A 15,107-nucleotide genomic window follows, 5' to 3' on the forward strand; every position below is an offset into this window, starting at 1 on the left:
TCTCTCATGGCCAGGGCTTCTCCTTCAGTTGTGGGGGGGTGGGACGGAGGTAGCGATGGTTCCCTCTATGTCCAGGTCCTGGCTCACGACTGGGTTTATAAAAGGAAAGAGGTCCTCAGAGTTCTGCCCTCCCCCCTGCGCTCATCTCTTCTGGAACCAGGGCTCTGCCTAGAAGAGGGGCCTGACCTGTGCCCTCCTTTCCCCCTTGTGCAGGGCTCCCAGAGCCAGGGGTCTGCCCTGCAGGACCCAGAGTGCTTTGCTCACCTGCTGCGGTTCTACGATGGCATCTGCAAATGGGAAGAGGGCAGCCCCACGCCGGTGCTGCACGTGGGCTGGGCCACCTTCCTCGTGCAGTCCCTAGGCCGTTTCGAAGGACAGGTGAGGGGCAGCTGCACAGGGGGAGTGGGGAGGACAAGTGGTGGTGACAGCAGCTACAGAGGAGCCAGAGCCTTTGTGGCCCTGAAGGGAATCTGCTTATCCCGTCTGCGTGCATATGAGACAGGCCTGGGAACAGGATGGCGGAGGCGGCTGGGTCCTGGGCATCCAGCCACTGGCTTGCAGCCTTTCCCCTCGGTTTGCTCTCTCCATCCTGCCCAGGTGCGGCAAAAGGTGCGCATAGTGAGCCGTGAGTCCGAGGCTGCGGAAGCGGAGGAGCCGTGGGGCGAGGAAGCCCGGGAGGGCCGGCGACGGGGCCCTCGGCGGGAGTCCAAGCCCGAGGAGCCGCCGCCCCCCAAGAAGCCAGCTCTGGACAAGGGTCCAGGCGTGGGTCAGAGCGCGGTGCCAGCACCCCCTCGGAAGTCCCCAGGGACTGTCCCGAGCACTGCTCGTGGCCCTGAAGGTGGCAGTGGGGCTCCAGCACCAGCACCAGCGCCCGCCGCGTCGCCGCCACCAGAGGGTCCGGTTCTCACTTTCCAGAGTGAGAAAATGAAGGGCATGAAGGAGCTGCTGGTAGCCACCAAGATCAACTCGAGTGCCATCAAGCTGCAGCTCACCGCCCAATCGCAAGTGCAGATGAAAAAGCAGAAGGTGTCTACACCCAGCGACTACACTCTTTCTTTCCTCAAGAGGCAGCGCAAGAGCCTCTGAACTACCCTGGGACTCTTGTCAGCCCGCGGGAGCCGGCCTTCCATCCCGATCAAGGCTCCACCCAGACCCCGCCCCACCTCCTTGAGCCCAGGCTCCGCCCCTGGCCAAGGGGGCCTAGGCCGGGCCTCCAGCCCCACCCCTAACCGAAACCGAAGCTCTGGTCCCAGGAGTCAGACTACTCCAGTTCCCTGTCTTTGGAATATAGGTCCCATCCCCCAAGAATCACAGTGGGCCGATTGAAACCTTACCCTGGGCCCCATCACCAATCAAAGAACCAACCATGAAAACTCAGGCGCCACCTCAGAACCTAGGCTCTAACCGTCGGCCTAACGAGTATTTTGCGTCGATCCCAGCTCGTGGGGCTGAGGTTCTACCCTACACCCTAGCCGCTCAGGTGCCGCCTCTAGCGCGGGAACCTAGGTCCCCACTTGGCCCCTAGGAGAACAATTCCGCACTTCAAAATTCCATTCCTTGGGAATCCACGCTCCCTACCCTTAGGTACTTAAGAGGCGCTTCCAGAATTTGGAAATCCTAGCTTCTTCCCCTCCCTATCCCGAGTCAGGGACATGAAACTCCGTCCCAGGCCTGAGTCCTGAGCTCCGCCCCCTTCCTGATCAAACTGGCCCCAGATCAGAGCAGACCTCTCTTCCGACCCGCTGGGAACCTCCCCTAGGTCTAGCTTGTCTCGGGGGACCCCAGAGGAAATCTGCAGGGGTTTGCAAGTGGGTGAAGGGAGCTCGATCTCTTCCTGTTTTGTACATAGATTTATTTTTCAGTTCCAAGAAAGATGAATACATTTTGTAAAAAAAAAAGTACATGTCCATGCTTCATCTGGGAATTTGCGGGGCTGGGGGTGGAGCGCCCTCTTTCTCCTGCCTTCCGGCCCTTCGGGCTTCTCACCTGTAGAACGCGGGAACTGGTGGCTGGCGGAAGAGCCTCGGGGCTTCCCCACCCCGCTGAGGGCCAGTCCCTTGGGCGCCTCCTCCCGGCGGGTCGAAGGGGCAACCCCCCTGGCCCCGCCCCGGGCTCCGGCCCCGCCCACGCGGCATCTGAGCCACAGGCGCCGGCCCTGGCGGTCCCGCCCAATCCCGCCCCGCGCCGCCCCGCGCCGGCTCCGCTGCTCCGCAGCTCGCGGCGGCCCGCCCGGCGCCGGGCCATGGCGCTGCTGCGGGATGTGTCGCTGCAGGACCCGCGGGACCGCTTTGAGCTGCTGCAGCGCGTGGGGGCCGGGACCTACGGCGACGTCTACAAGGTGCGCCCGGCGGCTGGTCGGGCGGGAGAGCAGAGAGGAGTGTGCCGGCTCCGCACCCTGTCGCGGGATCCAGCCCCTGCCCCGCCCCCTCCTCATCCTGCTTCTCCCCTCCACCCCTGCAGGCCCGCGACACGGTCACGTCCGAACTGGCCGCGGTCAAGATAGTCAAGCTAGACCCAGGTGAGGGCCCGGGGCCAGGGCCTCTGCGCCCGAGGGAGGGCAGAGAGCCGGGCGGCACGGTGTGAGGGGCGAAGAGTTGACATTTCCAAGACACCCCCGCCCCCCAGAGGCAGGCCCCTGGAGGTGCTGTCGCTTGTCATCTGTCTGGCTCAGAGGAAGGAAGCACTCTGTGCCCATTTGCAGATGAGGGCACTGAGTTAGGGTGATCCTTCTACACCCTGTGTTCCCCAGGGGACGACATCAGCTCCCTCCAGCAGGAAATCACCATCCTGCGTGAGTGCCACCACCCCAATGTGGTGGCCTACATTGGCAGCTATCTCAGGTGAGGCTGCTTATCTCCCTGCCCACCCCCAGGCAGCGCCTGTGTGGCTCTGCCATGTGCCCACCCCAGCTCTGTGTGCCCCCAGGAATGACCGCTTGTGGATCTGCATGGAGTTCTGCGGAGGGGGGTCCCTGCAGGAGATTTACCACGGTGAGGGCCAGGACTCCAGGCCCCAGAGGGCCACAGGCTTCTTCCCATCCCTACCCCAACACAGGCCCTGAACTTGGGCCCCTCTCCACTCAATGGCTGTGTGACCTTGAAAGAAACACTACCCTTCTCTGGGTTCTGTATCCTAGACTGTGCAAGGAGGGGATGTGGCCAACACTTCTTTCACCTTAGCAATGCCTGCTGCTTCTCCCACCCAGAGTGGCCTGAGAGGGTTCAGCATATCCCCAGACCCCCACTACACCCGTTACCCCTTCCATTTCAGCCACTGGGCCCCTGGAGGAACGGCAGATTGCCTATGTCTGCCGAGAGGCACTGAAGGTAGTAGCACCCCAATCCCCAGGAGCCGTGGCAGGGAGCCCAGCTGGCCAGTGGGGGGGGATGGGGTGAAGTGGAGTACCTCAGGCAGGCTGGTCAGGCAGGGCTGGCCTGAGGGGCTGTGAGTCCTGGGGGAAGGGGCCCCAGCCCTGTTGCCGGAAGCAGCCCATTTCCCTCTTGGCTCAGCCACTTCCTGTTTGGGGAGAGGGGAGGAGGAAGCGGCTTGGGTGGGGGGCCCCAGTCCTCAGAGGGTATTTTGGAGAGGTGGGATGGTGCTGGGAGCTCTCAGTGGCTCCTCTTTGTCCCCAGGGGCTGCACCACTTGCATTCTCAGGGGAAGATCCACAGAGACATCAAGGTAGGGGTCTGGCCTAGGGCATCAGGGGAGGGGGCAGGAGGCTCTCAGGAACACCAGACACCATTCTCTCTCCTCCATTCCCGCAGGGAGCCAACCTTCTCCTCACCCTCCAGGGAGATGTCAAGCTGGGTCAGTACCTCTGGGACACAATTAGGGTGAGGGTTCCATGGGAGCTCCGGATGTCTTAGAGTCTGCATTCAAGTCTTGGGTGTCTTTGGGCAAGTCACTTTGGCTCTTAGGCTTCAGTTTCCCCACTGATAAAATAGAACAGTCCCCCCTTCCTGCTTGAAGTTGTGGTTGGGTTTGTATGGAGTCCAACAGGGCACCCAGCATGTTGTCAGAGATGGAAGGTGGTTGACTCCTCCCAGGAGGGGGACCTGGCCTTGGCAGTTGTGGCTGAACTTGGGCTGCCTGCTCTCTGAGCCCTGCCAGGTGCATCCTGAGCCTGAGCCCTGGAGGTGGGTGGGGTGTGGCAGTCAGAGGGAGGGTGAGAGTAGCTCTTTCTCCCTGCAGCTGACTTTGGGGTGTCAGGCGAGCTGACGGCATCTGTGGCTAAGAGGAGGTCTTTCATTGGGACTCCATACTGGTGAGGCTGCACCGTGGGCTGAGGAGGTGGGGGCCACAAGTGGGGCACCTGGCCATCCCATCTGTGACCCTTCCTCTAGGATGGCCCCAGAGGTGGCCGCAGTGGAGCGCAAAGGTGGCTACAACGAGCTGTGTGACATCTGGGCCCTGGGCATCACTGCCATCGAGCTGGGCGAGCTACAGCCCCCTTTATTCCACCTGCACCCGATGAGGTCAGTCAAACACTTGCCCTTTGCCTGACCCTGAAGGCCTTGCTGACCCTTGACTCCTGACCTTGTGCTTCCACAGGGCCTTGATGCTCATGTCCAAGAGCAGCTTCCAGCCACCTAAGCTGAGAGACAAGAGTCGCTGGTGAGAGCCCGTGTCCCTTATTGGGGTCCCCTTTTCAGCCAGTCTGCACGGGGGTGGAGGAGCCTTCTGCCAGCTCCCGGGGTGCAGCCTCAAGAGCCTTACCCTCTCTGGGCCTCCACAGGCCATCTGTGGGAGGGGCCCAGGAAGCTGTGATCAGGAAAGAAGGGTAGATGGTTGATGATGGAAGAGCCTCCGTGTCGTAATAGCAGCATTGCTCAGGCCGGCTGCCCTTGGCCTTAGGTTGGCTCCTTTCTGGGCAGGGCCAGCAGACTCTTCTGGAGTGACGGCAGGGGACAGGTGGCAGAATGCCCTGCATGAGGGCTAACCTGGGCCTGGGGTGTGGGGGCTCTTGTGCCCACTAGGACCCAGAATTTCCACCACTTCCTCAAGCTAGCCTTGACCAAGAATCCCAAGAAGAGGCCAACAGCCGAGAGGCTTCTGCAGGTGGGAGGCAGGGGATGGCAGGGGCAGGGGCAGGGGCAGGGGCAGGGGGGCCCGGCTCGACGCTTGAAAGCAAGGGCCTGGGGGCCAGGGACCAACCTGAGCCCTCCTCAATCCTCCAGCATCCATTCACAACCCAGCAGCTCCCTCGGGCTCTCCTGACACAGCTGTTAGACAAGGCCAATGACCCCCACCTGGGCACCCCTTCCCCAGAAGACTGTGACCTGGAGGTAAGTGAGGGGAGCTGGGGAAACAGGTTTTGGCCTGGCCTGGTTGTAAGGCAGGCAAAGATAATATAGGTCAAGGCCCCTTTAAGTGGCAGCACAGGGAGCTTCCCTCCAGGTGAGCCACCCATTAGGAATCTTCCCTGAGCCGGTCTGGCCTCCCTGTACTCCCTTTTGATAGGTTCCTGCCCTTGGCCAAGGCTGACCATGATCCTCGCTTAGCCATCTTCTGCTTTCTGTGTGATTTTTTGGTCAGTTATTTGCCTCTGTGTGCTGATTTTCTCATTAGTGAAATGAGGGTGCCATTTAATCTCATAGTAATCTCAGAATTGTGACAAGAAAACATGTCGATGTGTGTGAAGCACACCTGGTGTGAAGTGAGTACCAGGTGTGTGTCTACTATTTGTGTTCTTTCTTAGACTTATGACATGTTTCCAGACACCATTCATTCCCGGGGGCAGCACGGCCAGGCCGAGAGGACCCCCTCAGAGATCCAGTGTGAGTCAGTGGTGGGGCGGGAGGCTGAGTGTGCGGCTTTGGTGGGTGAGCTGTGTGTGTGGTCTTGGGGGGGCCTGAGTATGTGGTTTTAGTTAGTGGGCGGCCGGTTGAGTGTGGTGGGTTTGATTGGGGGGCTGTGTCAGATTTGGTTGGAATGAATGTGTGGATTTGGTGTGAGTGTGGGGGTGAGTCCTGAGACTCCACGCCCCTAACCCGGATACGCTGGGCCTCCCAGTTCACCAGGTGAAATTCGGCGCCCCACGCAGGAAGGAAACGGACCCACTAAATGAGCCGGTGAGGAAGCTGCCTGTGTGGGAAGGGTGGTCCGCAGGGGTGGGCTAGGGTGCATGTGCTATGCTAGAGGTCGAGCATCTCAAATCAAGGGTCTTTGAAGCAGTGGCAGCCTGGTCCTCGGGCCTAGGAAAGCTGTCCAAGCATGCCTGTCCCACCCAGGGACACGGAAGGCTGGGGCCTCCTTCCTGGGCCAAGTTCTTCTGGACAGTCATCTGGGAGGTGGCAAGGTGACCCTGCCTTTCTCAAAAGTGGTCCTGTCATGCACCAGATCCCCCCGCTCACCCCGTTCAGCGTGCTTCTCTCTGCCCGACTCTGCATCTGTCGCTGCACCTGACTCATCGTCTTTCTCCTCTCCCACGGTCTCCTCGTCGGCATCTCTTCACCCCCACAAGCCTCAGTCCCTCGCGATCTCCGTCTCATCCTCTCTCGCTGTTTCCCTGTGTCTTTCACAGTCTCGTTGCCTCTCATTGTCTCTCTCACAAGTCTCCTGCCTGTTCCCATCTCACTTCCTGTCTGTTTGTCTGTCTTCTCTCGATCGCTCTCTCAACGTTGCCTTTCTGTCTGTCTGTCTCTCTCTCTCTCCATCTTTCTGACTCGGTTTCCTCACAGTGGGAAGAAGAGTGGACGCTACTGGGAAAGGAGGAGCTGAGTGGGTAAGTAAGGGAGAGGGAAGCTGCACGGGAGGGGTTGGGGACAGCAGAAAAGGCTGACCTCTGACCCCATCTCCTCCCTGCCCAGGAGCCTGCTGCAGTCAGTCCAGGAGGCCCTGGAGGAAAGGTGAGGGGCTGGGCCCAGGGGAGGCGTGGGATAGCCGGGCCTGGGCTCAGTCACTTATCACATCTCATTTCCCTCTGATTCATTTGCCGTAGGAGCCTGACCATCCGGCCAGCCTTGGAACTCCAGGTGCGGAGTGGACGGAAGCTGGAGCTGGGGATGGGGCAGTGCTGTGGGTAGCGCAGTTGGGGCGGGACCAGGTTACAGGGTAAACTGACCCTCCTTCCAGGAGCTGGATTCTCCAGATGATGCCGTAGGAACCATCAAGCGGGCCCCCTTCTTAGGGCCATCCTCCTGTGAGCTTCCGGCTGAGGACCCTCTATCTAGCCCCCCAGGTGAGTCCCAGGCTTGGGGGACCAGAAGGCAAGCCCAGAGTGGGGACCGGGGCCGGAATTCACATTGGGTCTGTGCCTGCAGGAACCCCATCCCCGCCTCTCCTAGGCCCTGACAGCCCCCCGCTTCTCCCCACCTCCTGGGCCACCATGAAGCACCAGGAAGATCCCGAGGTGAGGGGGTGCTACAGGGAGACTGGGGAGCTGGGAGGCCAGGGATGTCATGTCAGCCCTGACTCCTCCCTTCCCTCCCAGAGATCTTCTTGCCACGGGCTCCCGCCGACCCCCAAAGTGCACGTAAGTGTTTTCCCCACCACCTTGCAGCCCTGCACCCACTGCCCCTGTGCTTCCTTACCGGTCTCCTGCCTCCTCCCCAGATGGGTGCCTGCTTCTCCAAGGTCTTCAATGGCTGCCCTCTGCGGATCCATGCTGCTGTAACGTGGATTCACCCTGTCACCCGGGGTAGGCCAGGAGCAGGAGGAAGCGGGAGCTTGGGACTCCTCAGCTTGGGCCAGAGGGCGTGACTGACTTCTGACCCCATACCCAAACCTGCAGATCAGTTCCTGGTGGTGGGAGCCGAGGAAGGCATCTACACTCTCAACTTGCACGAACTACATGAGGATACACTGGAGAAGGTGAGGCCCGGCTGGCCGTGGAGGGCGGAGGGCCTTGGGGGGCCCTGGTGTGCTGACCCCCTGTCCATCTATCACTCTGTGGCCTCCAGCTGATTTCACATCGCTGCATCTGGCTCTACTGTGTGAATAATGTGCTGCTGTCACTCTCAGGTACAAATAGGGGCAGGCATGGGGTAGGACAGGCAGGGGGCGAGACAGGCAGGGGGTGCACCCTGCCCGTCAACCCTCTGAGTTCCCCTCTCCCCCTCCCTGGCAGGGAAATCCATGCACATCTGGGCACATGACCTCCCCGGCCTATTTGAGCAGCGGCGACTACAGCAACAGGTTCCCCTGTCCATCCCCACCAACCGCCTCACCCAGCGCATCATCCCCAGGTCAGGGGCCCGGGGGGAGCCTGGGTGTGTGGGGCGGGAGGGGGGCGGCGTGAGGGGAGAGGAGAGCAGGGGGAGGCAGAGCAGCAGAGCCAGAGTTGGAATATGGCCTTGCCTGTCACTGAGACCTTAGGTCTCAGACGTGTTGTGATCTTAGACATGTCTCTTTGCCTCTCTGAGTCCCGTTTCTTCGTTGATCAATGCAGCTGACGGCCTTCCCTACCCCTGGTCCAGGGGTGTTGGGAGGCAAGAAGGAGACAGTGGATATGAAAGGGCTTTGCGGACTGTGGGAGCTGCGGTCGTTAGGATGGGGGGCAAATGTTTACTGAGCACTTAGTGTTCACCAGGTCTCATGCTGGGCTTGGAGACAGTGAGACAAATGAGCCCTTGACCATGAGCACCTGGTACTGAGGTGAAGTAGAGGGAGAGCTGGGAGGGGCGGGGCGACCTCAGAGGGGTCAGGCGAGCGTGTGGAGTTTGGAAGTGCGCAGAGGTCGTCTAGGCAGACGAGTTAGGGAACAGTCTTTCAAGCCCAGGGAAGGACAAGTGCGAATGCATGTCGGTCACCCAGGGAATTATAAGGTGTTTGGCCTAGGGGAGGAGGGCAGAGCAGCCCTAAGCATTCTAGAAAGACCCCTCTGTGTGTCAATCAGGGTTCTTCCTGTTTCAGGCAGTGAGGTGATTCAACTCACTGGCTTAAGCACAAAAGGGAATTTAATGGCTCCTGTACCTGAAGGTCCAGGAGTAGGGTCAGCTGCAGGCCCAGCTGGATCCAGGTGTAAAGGGCATCATCGGGAACCTTTCTGCTTCTCTGGGCTGTTTTCCTCTTGTCGCCTTCATGCTCACATAGGTTTTCCAGGCAACTGATGGGTGCCCGTAATTCCAGGCCAGCGTTCCCCTCGCTGAAACCCTGTGGAACCAGAACCTCTGTTTCTAAGTAATTCCCACGAAAGTCTGGGGGCCAGATTGGTCTGGCTTCGGTCCATTCCCACCCCTGAGCCAGTCTCTGTGGCCAGGGCACGAGGAGCTTGGGGGGCCAGGCCTGGGTGCTCTCTCCTGGAGCTACTGGGACTGGAGAGATGAAAACAAGAGACATCTGCTGGCCAGCTGTAGTAACGGTGGGAAAGACGAAGGGCAGGAGGAGGCTGAGGACCCCTGGAAAGGAGGCCGGCGCAGTGACCTGAGATGATGGGGCTGTGGTATGGTGAGAACCGGACAGAATCAAGCAATATTGAGGAGGTGGCATTGACAGCATTTGAGGACTGGTCAGATCGAACGTGAGGGAGAGGGAGGGGTTGAGAGGCCTCCAGAGGAGCAGATTACGGCATGTGTTTTATGAGGCGCCCGGGGAGACGTCCAAGTTAGAGTCCCTCCTTTGTTCAGCACGTATCTCCACTCGGCACCTGCTATGTGCCAGGCAGCGTTCTAGGTGCATGAAATACATCTGTGAACTAAGAGACCCTTACGTATTCCAGACTTGTCGAGAGAGGCGGGCAAACAGTCCACATAGAAAAGGAGTGTATTCTGCAGTGATGCGTAGAGGGGAGAGTGCTGTGTGACGAGCTGGAGGAGGGCCCAGGTGCGTGGGCCATGGATTGTGGTTTTAAACCAAACCGGATGTTCAGGAAGGACTTCGCCGAGATGCTGCTGTTTGAGCAAAGATGTGGAGGAGGTGCTGGAGCAAACCCTGCAGATATCTGGAGGAAGGGCATTCCAGGGGGTGGGGACATCTGTGCAAAGGCCCCGGGGCAGGAGCAGGCTTGGCCTGTTTGAGGACCAGTAAGGAGCCTGGTGTGGCCACATGGATGAAGTGAGAGAGAGAAAATCTAGGAGGGTCCTGCGGACTCAGCGAGGCCTTTGGCTTTGACTCAGAGCAGCCTGAGGGCCACTGCAGAAGTTACGTGGGCTGAGATTTTCATCGGGTCACTGTAGCTGCTGTGCTGGGAACAGACTGCAGGGGATGAGTATAGAAGCAGGAGACCTGTCAGGAGGCTGCTGCAATAATCAGGTGAGAGGTGACGGTGGCTTGGGACAAGGGTCGCAGTGAAAGAAGTGAAAAGTGGTCGGATCCTGGTTTTATTTATTTCAAAAATGGAACCGACAGCATTTCCTGACTCCTAGGTTTTGGCCTAGGCAGCGGAAGGATGGCGCTGTCATCAGCTCCGGGTGGAACAGAATTCAGTATTGTCACGTTGAGTTTGTACACGTGGGACCTCCGTCAGCCGTTGGCTGGGTGGGGCTGAGTTCCAAGGTGGGTGGCCGGACTGTGGGCTTATGGGTTTAAAACGACGCTGTGATGACCAGGTGGGTGTTGGGAGCCCATAAGCCAATGGCTACAGCAGCTGGGGAGATTAGGGACCCAGGTTTATCCTGCCCCGTGCGCACTTGAGGACCGCATCTGGAGGCCTGGCCTCAGGGCAGGGCCTCCTGAGCTCAGTCCCCAAGCCAGTCTTTGCTTTGGCCCAGGATCTGTAGCACACAGGCCATCGGCGCCTAACAAGTCACAGGCAGCTTTGGGCGTGTGTTTGGGAAATCATGGAGTCCCAATGTCCACTTCAAATGTAAACAGTGGAGAACCAGAATTGTTTGGAGGAAAAAACAATACAGAAATCTCTGTCTCATCTGAAAGGCCAGTTAGGGAAAAGTAGGAGGAACAAGGGAAGGGGAAAAGTGAGGACAGAGGGGCGGACAGACAGACAGACAGAGAGGCAGGCGTTGGCTTCCTTGGCGGGGCCCACATCCTGACAGAGGGCACAGACGGGGCCTGGGTCACTGGGAGGAGGTGGCTGGGCTGCTGACATGTACCCCTGTTCCCAGAGGAAGAAACAAGCTCATAAAGTCCCTTGGGGGTTTGGGGGACAGCCAGTAACCTGGACAAGGACCCCTACCTCTTCCCAGGCACCAAGGTGAGCCAGCTACTGGCTGCACATGGCCGTAGCCTCGGCTGAAGCAGCTGCGGGCAGGCTGTTACCCTTTTCCTGCGAGTCTTAATCTCTGGGCCTGTTGGCCGGCTCATGACACGGGGCCACGTGGCACGGGGATGGGCTATAAGCACTTGGGTGCCTGGAGGAGCTGGAGCCAGCATCAGCTCCCAGCCCGTCCATGCCCTCATTTCTTCATTCATTTCTTCATTTATACTCTGCTTTTGCCGAAAAAAGAATTTTCAATGACTGGAAATAGGTGTGAAAGTAATAATGGAGTATGATAAAAGCCAGCCCTTTGCGAGTGCACGCGATGTGTCAGGCTCTGCTGTGAGCCCGTCCCTGTATTAACTCATTTAATCCTCACTGCGACTCTATGAGGGGGGTACCACTGTCATCCTGTCCTGCAGATGAGGAAATTGAGTGTGGAGACGTTAAGTGACTTGCCCAAAGTTGCAGTTAGAGGGACTTCTATGCTCCAAAGCCCTGGACTAGACAGACACTCCACGCTGTAGAGATGGATGGCAGAGCTGTGAGGCCAGCTTCAGACCCTGCGCCCTTCACAGCTGTGTTACAGGGCAAGTTGCTTTGCCTCTCCCAGCCTCAAGTCTCTCACCTGTAAGGCAGAGAAGATAAAAGTACCCACCTTTTAGGGCTCTGTAGGGGCCTTGCGCCTGGATGGCACGTATGACACATACTCTGGTTGTCACTCCTATAGGCGCTTCGCCCTGTCCACCAAGATTCCTGACACGAAAGGCTGCCTGCAGTGCCGCGTGGGTAAGAACTGGGCTGGAAGGGTCCAGGGAGTGGTCGGGGCACAAACCCAGCCCGGTGCCCACTGCTCGCCTCTCTTGCAGTGCGGAACCCCTACACCGGCAGCACCTTCCTGCTGGCCGCCCTGCCTGCCAGCCTGCTCCTGCTGCAGTGGTATGAGCCGCTACAGAAGTTCCTGCTACTGAAGGTGTGGGGCGGGTAGGGTGAGGCCAAAGGGACCCTCAGGTGGGTGGCAAGGGACCTGGGGGGAGAAATGGAGACCTGAGCACCCCTCCTGCCCCCAGAACTTCTCCAGCCCCTTGCCCAGCCCAGCAGGGATGCTGGAGCCACTGGTGCTGGATGGGAAGGAGCTACCACAGGTGTGTGTGGGCGCCGAGGGCCCTGAGGGGCCTGGCTGCCGCGTCCTGTTCCACGTCCTGCCCCTGGAGGCCGGCCTGACGCCTGACGTCCTCATACCACCTGGTACGCAGGAGGGCTGGGCACGCACGTGTGTGTGTGTGTGTGTGTAAGCTCCCAGCCTCCCTTCAGCTGGGTTCCTGTAAAACATTTCATTAGACCAAAAGGCTCAGCAGCTAAGAAAAAACTGACTAACATTGTAAGGAGAGAGCCAAATTGGGCAAAGCAGGCTCCAGAGGCCTCAGTTCTAAGCGAGGAAGGACACTGGGTGTTGGGACACTCAGGGGAGCAGAGTGAGTGGCAGGGGGCAAAGGAAAGGGAAAGGTGCACCGGCCTAAGGCCCTGCTGTGTCCCAGGCCCCAAACCAGAGGTTTAACACACGGGATCTCATTCTTACTCCTCACAATGGCCCTGCAAGGTCGGCATCATCGAGCTTGGAATGGATGAGGAAGCAGAGGCTCAGACTCACGGTCACACAGCAGCTGAGTCACGAAGCCTGGTTCTCCTGACTCCGGAGCCCCAGCCTTCCCCCAGCCCCCTGGGACTCACTCCCACTCCCTGTGAGCCTACAGAAGCGTCACTTTGCCTCTCTGAGCTTCGGCTCCCCAGCTGTGCAGTGAGATTAGGCATCCTGGCCCTGCCGGGCTGTTGTGGGAATGACATGTGCTCGCAGCCAAGGCCCTCCTCCTCTTGGGGCCACAGTGGTGCTGGTGACTCAGCCAGACTGTGTCTCCTTTCTCTGCCTGCAGAGGGACTCCCAGGCTCGGCCCAGCAGGTGATCCAGGTGGACAGGGACACAGTTCTGGTCTGCTTTGACCGTGAGTGCCCCTGGGGTTAGGCCTTTGTGCATTAGAGCGTAGAGGGTATGGGAAGCCATGTGGGTCACCTCCCCAGAAGGAAACCATCACGTCCCCATCCACCAGCCCTCTCCTTGTGCAGGCTGCGTGAGGATTGTCAACCTGCTGGGCGAGCCCACGGCCGCACTGGCACCTGTGCTGACCTTTGACTTCCCTATTGAGACTGTGGGTGAGTGAGCCAGGCAGAGGTGGGGGAGGGGACAGGAGTATCCCCAGGCCGGAGTACATGATATGACCCAGGGGCCTGGGGCGGGACAAGGAATCAGGTCTTCCAGCCCCTCCTAAGAGTCATCCTGGTCACCTGTGGTCCGTGAGGACCTCTGTGGACCAGACCTGGACCCAGGGTGTGGCTGGGGAAGCCAGCATCCTCAGGGCAGGCACAGGGCTGATGACAGCCTGGCCCCTCCTAGTGTGTCTACAGGACAGCGTGCTGGCCTTCTGGAGCCATGGAATGCAAGGCCGTAGCCTGGACACCAATGAGGTGAATAGGACTCAGGAACCTGGCTGTCCTCCACCCAGTTGTCCCCGCCTCTTAGGAGAGGACCTGCTGGGGTGGCCTCAGTGTCCCTTTTCTTCTCAGGTGACCCAAGAGATCACAGATGAGACCAGAGTCTTCCGAGTGCTTGGGGCCCACAGGTAGGAAATGGTGCCCAGGCCTCCCTTGCAGATGCCCCTGAGGCCAGATGGATGCGCCCAGGTGTCTTCCTGCCTTGCTCACCTTCAGTTCTTTCTCCCCTCCAGAGACATCATCCTTGAGAGCATCCCCACTGACAACCCGGGGGCTCACAGCAACCTCTACATTCTCACGGGCCATCAGAGCAGTTACTGAGCGGGCCGGGTCTGGCCAGTGGCCTTCCCCCACCCGACCCCTGCACACCGTAGCCACAGTCCGTGTTAGGCAAAGGGGCCCCTCCCAGATGAGAGGAGCCCAGGCCCCCAAATCTAACTGGGCAGAAGGGCAGAAATAATCCTGAGAAATTTGAGGGCTACAGAGGGGAAGGGAGCCCACCCCGCACCCCTGCAATAACTGGACCAGAGGAAGCTGCTGTCAACTCCCCTTCCCCTTTGGGCAGCCCAGGCCTTCGTGCCCCTTGGCAGGGCCCTGGGCAGGATGGAGGCAGGCTCTGGCGATCCATTCCATTTTTTCCTACATTTCCTCTTCACTCTTCCTGCCTAGAGCCTGCCCCTGTGCCCTGTCCTGGGAACGTGATATTTAAAAGAGAGAACTATATTGGTATTAAAGCTGGTTTGATTTTATTCCACTGGTCCATCTGGGTTGTGGGGGAGGCGGGGAGCTGAACCCACTGCCTCATTCCCCTCCTGCCTCCCTCCAGCACACCTTTCTGTGGCACCGTGGGAGGGCCACCAGCGTTGTGGTAGCTCCCTTCAGCAGCAGCGATAGGGAGGCCAGTGGTCCCAGAAAGCATCTCAGGGGTGCTGTGTCTTCCTGGGCTCCCCTGCTCAAGATGAGCCTTGGCTTTGCAGTATGGCCAAGGAGTCATGTCGATGGGAGGCCCCTGAGCAAATGGACTCTAACCCAGGGCAGCCCTGCCCCATATAGGATCTCATCAGGGAGCCAGGGCCTAGGAGGGGGCCAGCCAAAGGCTGCTCCACCCAGCCCCAGGGAGGCCTATGGACACAGCCTCCCATCCAGCCTCCTACCTGCTACCGAGGTATTGGTGTGCTCTGGCAGGCCAGGCCTACTGAATGTGGGCACAAACATCAGGCTAGACTCTGGGAAGATCAGCCTGTACGTGTCCATTTAACGTGTTCCCAGAGGGCCTCCTCAGTGCCAGGCCCTGGGCTCCCAGAGGGGTCACTGCCGAGATGTGGAGCAGCCCCCAGTGAGGGAGACCGTCTTCCTCACTGGAGCCTGCATCTTGAGGGCACATCCATCCACCCATGGCCTTTGCTTTGCATTGTCATTCTCCCACGGTCCCCTCTTACAGGGCTCCCTGCCCCAGGGAGCTTCCT

The 15,107-nt window shown here is 59.4% G+C and overlaps 2 protein-coding genes across 4 annotated transcripts in view; both read left to right on the plus strand.

Moving 5' to 3' along the window:
* MEN1 (menin 1) overlaps window positions 1-1,901 on the plus strand; it is a gene marked incomplete at its 5' end in the record, with an annotated part of 4,543 nt that extends 2,642 nt beyond the window's left edge. Inside the window, 2 exons of the mRNA XM_039860197.1 lie at window positions 54-378; window positions 598-1,901. Coding sequence (XP_039716131.1) covers window positions 54-378; window positions 598-1,086 — 814 coding nt within the window. The remainder of the gene's footprint in view (window positions 1-53; window positions 379-597) is intronic.
* A 271-nt stretch (window positions 1,902-2,172) lies between these two features.
* On the plus strand, window positions 2,173-14,390 carry MAP4K2 (mitogen-activated protein kinase kinase kinase kinase 2). Of its 3 annotated transcripts, none has more exons than XM_039860361.1 (32): window positions 2,174-2,338; window positions 2,461-2,518; window positions 2,750-2,840; window positions 2,926-2,990; window positions 3,271-3,326; window positions 3,633-3,680; window positions 3,767-3,809; window positions 4,194-4,266; window positions 4,346-4,477; window positions 4,554-4,616; window positions 4,979-5,060; window positions 5,180-5,287; window positions 5,701-5,779; window positions 6,015-6,073; window positions 6,683-6,726; window positions 6,812-6,850; window positions 6,943-6,976; window positions 7,077-7,182; window positions 7,265-7,353; window positions 7,435-7,476; window positions 7,557-7,641; window positions 7,735-7,814; window positions 7,904-7,964; window positions 8,071-8,188; window positions 11,825-11,883; window positions 11,964-12,067; window positions 12,165-12,342; window positions 13,026-13,094; window positions 13,216-13,302; window positions 13,544-13,614; window positions 13,714-13,769; window positions 13,875-14,390. In XM_039860361.1, the coding sequence occupies exons 1-32, from the start codon at window positions 2,243-2,245 to the stop codon at window positions 13,960-13,962; spliced, it is 2,463 nt and encodes an 820-aa protein (XP_039716295.1). In that variant the 5' UTR covers window positions 2,174-2,242; the 3' UTR covers window positions 13,963-14,390. The 3 variants fall into 3 exon arrangements, with proteins under 3 accessions (XP_039716298.1, XP_039716295.1, XP_039716296.1); XM_039860362.1 differs by having other exon boundaries at window positions 7,289-7,353; XM_039860364.1 differs by lacking the exon at window positions 13,544-13,614 and having other exon boundaries at window positions 2,173-2,338.
* The last annotated feature ends 717 nt before the right edge of the window (window positions 14,391-15,107 follow it).

The sequence above is a fragment of the Pteropus medius genome, unplaced genomic scaffold (genome assembly GCF_902729225.1).
Source record: "Pteropus medius unplaced genomic scaffold, Ma_sr-lr_union100, whole genome shotgun sequence".
NCBI classification, from domain to species: domain Eukaryota; kingdom Metazoa; phylum Chordata; class Mammalia; order Chiroptera; family Pteropodidae; genus Pteropus; species Pteropus medius.